This window comes from Augochlora pura, chromosome 9, assembly GCF_028453695.1.
Source record: "Augochlora pura isolate Apur16 chromosome 9, APUR_v2.2.1, whole genome shotgun sequence".
NCBI lineage: Eukaryota > Metazoa > Arthropoda > Insecta > Hymenoptera > Halictidae > Augochlora > Augochlora pura.
This window is the reverse complement of record NC_135780.1, coordinates 8,974,225-8,982,983: the sequence shown is the minus strand read 5'-3', so window position 1 is coordinate 8,982,983 and position 8,759 is coordinate 8,974,225. Positions and strand designations below refer to the sequence as shown.

Here is an 8,759-nt window from a genome sequence, read left to right as displayed (position 1 = left end):
CACAGATGTGTATTATTGCCGACATTCCTGCGAATCGACCGTGGACTCCGCGAAGAAATCCGACGAACCTGTGGCACCGGTTTCTCGACGATAGAAAAGGGCTAGAACGCTGCGATTCCACAGATTTAACTCACGAAATTTGTTCTATTTTTCTTGAATTCACTGAGCACTTTTATTTACCTGTTGCCGCTGTATTTATAGCGGAAAGCGAAATTCAGTCGATACTTGTAAAATGGTATAACTTTTTTCAAACTAGTTTAAATCACCTGCATTTTTTCTGTAAACGTTAGAGGGACTGGGACGAAACATATTTTTGTTTAATTCTACTGTTATTTGGAATTTAAAAATGTAGAGATACTGTTGGTTTTTCACCTTTTATTTAACTCTACGTATAATGAAAAGTTCATTTGATGTTTGTAGATTTTTATTTGTAGTTTCATTGAAATCTATTTCCATGGTAATTTTATTTCGTTGAAATTTTCTAAATTAATTCTGACTGAAAGTGAAATAGAAAATAATATTTTTATATTATTTGTATTAGACATTGTAACAGATTTATTTGGTAGTTAATTTAAGTATTTCTGTCACAAATTCATAGTTCGTTTGTAACGTATATAAATGAAACCATTTTCCAGTGTTAATTAGTTGAATGAATCATTCCTCAAATTATCACGAAACCATTTAATATTCGATAAATGTGTAATATTTAAAATCTTCAAGTAGACATGAATTTTTACTTTCAAACGAAAAATGATTCCTGATAAGCAATCATAAATAATAGTAGTCTTGCTGACTCTACACATTTTTTAAACACCCAAATAATACAATATTTATACTGTAACAATTCAATTCTCTCTTTTACATAATCTTGACATCATCGGCTATTACACAATTAATAATGAAGTTAATAATGCAATACAATTCATTAAAATTAAATAATCTAGCAGCCTTATATCCTCATTAGAGAAACCTATAATTGATTAACATCCCACAGTCGAAATAAGTTGAATTAATAGATAGATACTATCGTTTTTGAAAATTATAAAGAATCATAATTCTAATAAACCTATCACACAATTAATAATGAAGTTATTAGTTAAATACAAATCATTGAAATTAAATAAGCTAGGAGCTTTATATCCTCGTTAAAGAAACCTGTAATTGAATAATATCTCACAATCGGAATAAGTTGAATTAATATTCACACATTATCATTTTTAAGAAATACAAAGAATCAATTTTCAAAATATTATAAAAAGAAATAATATAAATTCAGATTAAAATATAGTAAATTTATAAATAAACGTGGATTACTTGAAAATAAACATGGATTGCTTGAAAATTAACCTGTATACAATATAAATCGAGCTTTTCGATCATCGTTGATTAATATTGTTGCAGCGTATTGTTTTAATCAAGTCGCTGTAATGTAATCTGCCCTAAAGTGGACAACACTTAAGGAAATAACTAAAGATAAGGTTTGTTACGGAGCCGTTGTACCGACGGACAGTCGACAGTTCGAGCAATCAACTCGTGTCGTTATAAAGAACTACATTGCATTAGTTGCTCAAAGCGCAATTGTAAATAGCATAAACTGTAAATAAAATACCGCGTCGTGCAACGCGTGGAGCCGACGGAGCTCGCAACAATGTAATGTTAACGAACGACTTTGGCGCGGACTTTCATGGAGAAAAAAACATTATTATACGTAGGAAACATTTGAATATTACACCGTAGTATGTAAAGTAGTCGCCGGAAGTGCCCCGGATCGAAATGAAAGTTGAAATAATTAATTCGCCGGGCTCAGAAATTCGGTGGCGGCGTCAGCGTCGCGAGAGTCGCGCCGCCAGAACATTTCGGGCGTCGGCCGGGCAGAACGTTAACCAGATTTCAGATAAATATAACGGAATGTCTGAAGTTCTGCAGCCGCGCGCGTTACGCTGTAGTTATACAGATCCAATCAGAGCCCACGTCACCGGCTTTCAGCCCCGATTTCCTTTCTCGTCCGTGCCACGGACTGCCCATCCCCCCCCCCACCGCCGGTTTTTCCAAGCTGCCTGTTCCACGACACCGGGGTTCAAAAAGTATCCCGGAATATCGAGTAATTTTGTCGCGTTCGGAATAACGCCGCTGAATATGCAACGCAACGATCCGCGACCGGAATAAGAGAGATACGGTGGATTCTCATCGTTTAACATGCAAATAAGCCCCAAGTCCGGGCGACGCGTCTTCCCTTTGGGCCGCTGGCCCTGGACTTACATTACGGTCCGACGGTCGGACGGCCCGGTAAATGACGATTCGCGATTTCGATTGTTCACTGGATCACCTGTTTAGTTCACCTGTTTTTTTCTTTTTTTTTTAATTTCAACCAGATGACGTTCCATTTGCAGACAGATTCTTGGGAGGAAATGGAAATGTGCGTCGCATTCGTTTCTCTTCTAGAAAATGATTCCGGTCTGGACTATATCCAAAAACTTACGTTATACAGTGTTACGAGCCGAGGGTTAAGGCAATCGTGCGTGACCGAGGATTCGTTAATTTGTGGAATTGGGGGTATGTTTAGAGCGTGCGTGACCCAGCTCGAAGGATCGCTGTTTAGAGCGAAAGTTGATTTGTCGCTGGTTCGATGAACACGCTCTGATATTCAAAGTATTTTGCTTTATTTTTAGAAACATTAAGAAACGGTGTGGGAAAGGTCCGTGCGTATCAATAGCTTAAATTAAAGCTGAAACATTGTAGAATAATATAAAACTAGTGATGACAATTTATAAATAAATTTTCACCGCGATAATATTTAGCAAAGTTGACGTTTGCTGAAAGAGCTTCGTTTTGGGAGTAACGATGTTAAAAATATTTATTAAAGATCGAATCGTAATCCTCATTGTTCCTCATAATTTTTTATTTGTTTTACAATGTTTCAGCTGTGATTAAAAAAAAAATTCATTACGCTATCTCGATGTGATCGAAAATTGCACGATTTTTTCGAAGAGTTAATATACAGTGCTATAGGCAGGGATGATCGACCTGTTTAGGATGATTCAATGTAACCTAAACAGAATAACTATTTCCATAACGGATTATGCTTTAGTGAAACAACTTGCAGGTGCACTGGCAATCGTTCTAACGAAAAACTTGTCTTGTCTGCGCAGATAACACAGCGCCACTCCGCCATCTATCCTTGAAGAGTCTCCTGCCAGACACGGACGGCTACATGACCTACGAGGGTAGCACGACTCACCCCGGCTGTTGGGAGACAGTAGTATGGCTGATCCTCAACAAACCCATCTACATTACCTCGCGAGAGGTGAGTGGTGATCTCCTTGATCCACATGTCGATTCGCATTGTTACACAAAATAAGAAAAAGCCGGAAATGAAACCAAATTCGCCTTGCTTCGCTATTAACCCCTTCCCGTGCCATTTAGCTCGACGAAACTCGGACCGGAGCGTCAACGCGCGCTAAGCAGACCAGACTGATGTTTGTAAACAGTCGCAATACGATCCGAAATGTAGATGTTCGCAATGCCTGTTATATAGTCAATTTTACGCGATACTAAAATATCACGACCTTCACTACGCACTTTTGTACCTTGCATTTTGAAGGGGTATCTTAAATTTTAATAATTGAACTGCTTCGTAACAGCAACGACAAGAATCGTGACTAACTGTCCCGAGGTACCGAGAGGAACTAACATTCAGTCACGAGCGTAACGGGCAAAAAATCAGTCCGCGAGCTCGGCTTGTTATGTTTACGTTTGACCCAAGTATGTGTTCGCGACACAGACTCGCGATATTTATGTTTGGACCAAGTATCTGTTCGCGAGTCTGACTCGCGATGTTTATGTTTGGCCCAAGTATCTGTTCGCGAGTCTGACTTACGATATTCGTGTTTAGGCAAAAATCTTCATCGCGAGTCTGATTCGCTAAAGTACGGGAAGGGGTTAAATCGACTAAAACTACAATCAGCAAGAAAATCGTTTTACATTAATTACAAAAATACTATTTAAAACCATGCACCATTGAATCATACTTAAAACTGGCCCAAATAATTCAGTATACCTTTTTCGAATTTTCCAATTACTTGAAATGACGAACGAGTAATTAAAAATACAATCACGTCGAATGAGATTGTCCTTTCTCTGTTAATAACTTTAACAAGTTGCACGCGGCGTAAAAATGTCCCGAAATCGTCGTCGCGTTTTCAAACTAGTTCGATTAACGATTAAACAAGACACGAGCGATTTGGTCCAGTTTTAAAACAGTAATACCCGTTTTAAAAGGCGTCCGAGTACCTTTTCCGCGCAGTCGATTCGATTTGTATTTAACAAGTGCCAACAAATCCGCTCGCCCGCGCCACGACCGTGCAAAGATCGACGGGAGGGGGGGAGTTGCCGATCGTAACGCAATCATTGCGAACGGTTAATTAAATTCGTTAACTTTCGAAACGCGTCATCGATCGGCCAGCGAGATATTTTTTTTCCGAGCGCCGGTTTCAATCGCGCGGAGAGCGAGGAACTCGACGGGCGGAATTTTTGGGCCGGGCGGGGTCGCCTTAAGTATATTAATCGGGAATCCAATTAGTCGCCGGACCATTCCGGTGTTTGGTCCCCTCCCCCGCGTCCGCCATTACTTAACAAGCTCTGCTTTATGGTTAAATATTGAAGTTCGTGGGAGAGCCGGGACCGTTGCGACGTAATCCTAATCCCATTTCTAGCTTTACGCACTAAGGCAGCTGATGCAGGGTTCGAAGGACACGCCGAAGGCACCCCTGGGAAACAATTCAAGGCCGCTGCAGGAGCTTCATTACAGGACCGTGCGGACGAACATCGATTTCCGCAAGGTGAATTGCCCCCTCTATTATAACCGCCAATTACCAGCGTGCCAATCTCTTTCGCGCCGCAAATACGATCGCGAGAACTTTTCGTCAGCCGAATTTAGAATCGGATGGGCTTTATTTTAATTATATCGCGCCGGTTATCGGTGACGTACAGTGACTACCGAAAGTGTTCGGACCGGTATAAGTTTGATTTGTTAGTCGTATATTTAGAATAAATTGTTTACGGTACGTTAAAGTAGAGTATGTAAATGTTCAGATATAACACGCTTTTGTTTTAGTACAAAACGTTGTCTGTTTAATTGAGAAAATATGAAAAAGCATCGAGGTTTTTATGTTACATAAGTATTTAAACAATTTATAAAGTCGTGTTAAAATTATAATTGAGTATAAATACTAGTTTTGTATCTTTATTGTTTGATAATATATTTTAAAAATGCTTGAAATTTTTTAAATCGTTTTATGTCTCTATTTTACATGATTTTAGGATTTCTTTGTAGAATATATATTTTTTATTGTGATTTGTATAATCAAGTACATATTATAGAGATAAATAGTTTGTTATTAATTTGTTAATACATCTGGAGAAATGAGTAAAATTAGATTTCGGTTGATCTTTCTCATTTTACATCAATATTACCGTATAAATGAGCTAAAAATGTATTATAATTTTGCAAATTGTATTTTGACACTTATATAATTTACTTTAATATATCATAAAGGATTTTTCCAATATATATTTATTTAAATACATGAAGTAGAAGTCAAATTTATGTTAGAATACTTTTAGGAGTCACTGTACATCGCATTGCTCTTCGACTGACGTATACCATACTAATTAATTACGAACGATATCACGTACAAAACTGTAAATTACCTGAAATCGAAATATAATTTCGAACAAACATCGAATTATAAATGCATTAGAACGTTCTTCTTAAACAAAATTAATAAACATACGTCGATATCATCGATATCGTATTTCCGCATAAGTGATAGCATGCATCTCTTCAACTCCACACTAATCAAACTATAATAATTAAGATCAACCCTCTACGAACTTGCAAATACGCTTGCAAACAAGCATAAACAATTGATCATCATTTAAAAAATAACACTAAAATTGTGCACTCTCAGCGACGAAGAAAACGTCACACCCTAAATTCATCGCACCCCTAAACCCTCTTCAGCAACAGTTACATTTGCGTAAAGCGTTCGCCGCTGTCGGATTATTAATTCAACTCCGTTAAATAAAATTCAAAGCGCGTTGCAACATTTTTGCACAACGCTGACAAAGTCAACGCGCTTTTAAAGTCCCTGGGAATTTTCGGAATGGTCGATTCTCACGAAAAAACGACCCGGTCCGTTTTCGTCCGTCAACGACGGGTCGCGACAGCGGCGTTGTTGCTCGTCGCGCGTGCATCGTCGGATCGACGACAAAGCGAGATTCGCCGGATGATAAACTTTGTTGCTGCCGCGTTCGACTTTTTTTCGCTCCGCCTTCGACCGCGCCGCGTATTCCGTTGCAGTTGCGTGACTCGGCGTTGCCACCGGGGGTCTCGGTCGTGCCGCCGCTTTTTCCTGCAGATTCATGAACAAACAGAAAATATTAGGGCGCGGGACACGGAGAGCTGCAAACGACTATGAAATTAACCAGCGGCGACCCCGGGAAAAATACATATTTCCCCGTCTGTTTCCCAGAGTTCTGGGGAGGGGGGCGGGAATTTTTGATGAACCGCGCGCGCGACGGCATTTTCAACCGGCGCTGTTGCGAATCTCTGAACTGCTAAATATTCATTCTCGTTAACGTTCTCCGCGAATTAAAATAATAGGAGGCCGCCCTTCCCCGCCGTCTTCTGCTGCGAAACCGTTTAAAAATATTTCAGAGTACCCGTTGTAGCCTTTCCAAGTCATTAACCCCCTGCATCGCGATTCCTTTCAGAATACCGGCGATTAGCACCCTTTCGTCTTTAACGCTTCACCAGAAGGCCGTTCGGCCGTAAACATTTTTGTATTCGCAAGATATTAATATTTATTTATTATTTCATTATATTATTGTATTGTATAATACATTATTATATTATTACATTTAAACCTTTGCACTCGAGTGGTGACTCTGAGGCACCACTAAAAATCTTACAGCACGTTCCAAAATAATTTTTATATTATGCAAAATCAGATTTCATAAATTATTAAAAGTATAACTATTTTCTACACGAGTTACAAGATTTGATTTCATATGCGTAAAATACATTTTGTCATATAAAATTGAAATGCTACATGTCAGAACAGTTATTTTAGAATTTCAGTTAAAATGGCTTCGAGTGCAAAGGGTTAAAAGAAATAAATATTTAAAAGAAAAGAAAGATGTATCTACGTAACCCCTGTGTCTCGCAATTATTATATTGCATGAAAATTCGCAAGCTAATCATGACACAGACAAATTTATTTATATTCTCCAAAGATTGAAAAATATATCCAAGAAATTTTATCATCGCGTCTCCAACGATTTTGTTTGCAAAAATTGCGAAAGACGTGTCACAATCATAAAAATCGTGGCCAAAATCGATCTATGTTTTATGAAAGCTGCCGAATAGTTAAATATATTTTAACACTAGAACTACCGACGATTGAGGTACACCTACTTCTACCGGGTGGGTCAAAATGACTTGTTTCTTAAATTACCAAGCCATTTAAGAAAAGACAGCAATTTTTAGTTTTTATATATTTATTATTTTTCTGGACAAAAATTGAATAAAACCTGAATAATAATAATAATAGAATAGCAAAAATTTATAAAATAATGACCAAGTCAAACTGCGTAAGTCGTAGGAAAAACATTTTTTGGTTGTTGACGTATCTTCGAGTTTGAAATATTTTCTTTTACGACTAATGGTCGTGTCACAAGTAACGTGTCACAATAATTTCCACGATACAACAGAACAGTACCGAAAACCTATGTTCCGTGAGGGGATGGGGGGGGGGGGGGGTCGAAATGACTCATCTCGGTATATGTAGGTATACTGCATACAAACTTACAACAAAATGATAAAAAAAAAACATAATAGTTTTACAGAATGAATTATTTGTATATCTTAGAAAAAGTCGTGCAAAATTTTCTGAAACAAAATGCAACTGAAATGAGTTATAATTTTTAAAAAATGTCAAACAAGTCATTTTGACCCACCTTGGTAGTTCCAGTGTTAATACACGAACAATGTATTGCAATCGTCACGAATGGAAAAAATCCATCGAGATTACAACGACGTAGAGGGTTGATACCCGGGAGGCATGAACTAAACTGATGATGGTTTTTTCGTTTGTTTGCACAGAGGAAGGACGCGAAGTGTCCCTCGATGGCGCAGGACATGCATTATAGAGGTAACCCAGGACATTATCCAGGCTTGATCAGCCCCCAAACATCTTTCCACCTCGCGAAGGGATCGTCTCGATGAGAATTTGAAAAGATGACTTTTTCTTTCCAGCCAACACGTGGCAGGACGATGGCTCCCTCTCGCCCGACATCGTCTGAACGGAGGCAACCGCGTGGCCACGGTCGCAGGCGTTTCTTTATTTCTAAGCGAACGGTGCCGATCGTTGTGTGTTTGCCACGGGGACAAATGTCGAACGCAATGATAACAGAAACGACAAACACGCGAAAAAGAGAAAGAGAGAGAGAGAGAGAGAGAGAGAGAAAGAAAAAAAAAGCGAGAAATAAAGAGAAAGAGAGCGAGCGAGAAAAAGAGCGAGAGAGCACGAACGAAAAGAAGTAAAAGAAACGAAACGGCAGAGGCTTAAAAACGCGGAGAAACGGAAAGAGAGAAAAATAAAAATAAACGAGAGGGGTCACGGTTCAGGGAACTCGATTCGTCCAAATGGCGCTTCGCTTTGCGTGCCGATCCGCCATTTCTGATTTCTCCTTGGTCC

At 38.7% G+C, this 8,759-nt stretch overlaps 1 protein-coding gene across 1 annotated transcript in view; it reads left to right on the top strand.

The window, feature by feature from the left end:
- Window positions 1–8,455, top strand: part of Carpa (Carbonic anhydrase-related protein A) — a 71,292-nt gene extending 62,837 nt beyond the window's left edge. Inside the window, exons 7-10 of the mRNA XM_078190704.1 lie at window positions 3,159–3,304; window positions 4,713–4,838; window positions 8,165–8,213; window positions 8,318–8,455. Of these exons, the coding sequence (XP_078046830.1) occupies window positions 3,159–3,304; window positions 4,713–4,838; window positions 8,165–8,213; window positions 8,318–8,364 (368 nt within the window). The 3' untranslated portion in view covers window positions 8,365–8,455. The remainder of the gene's footprint in view (window positions 1–3,158; window positions 3,305–4,712; window positions 4,839–8,164; window positions 8,214–8,317) is intronic.
- The last annotated feature ends 304 nt before the right edge of the window (window positions 8,456–8,759 follow it).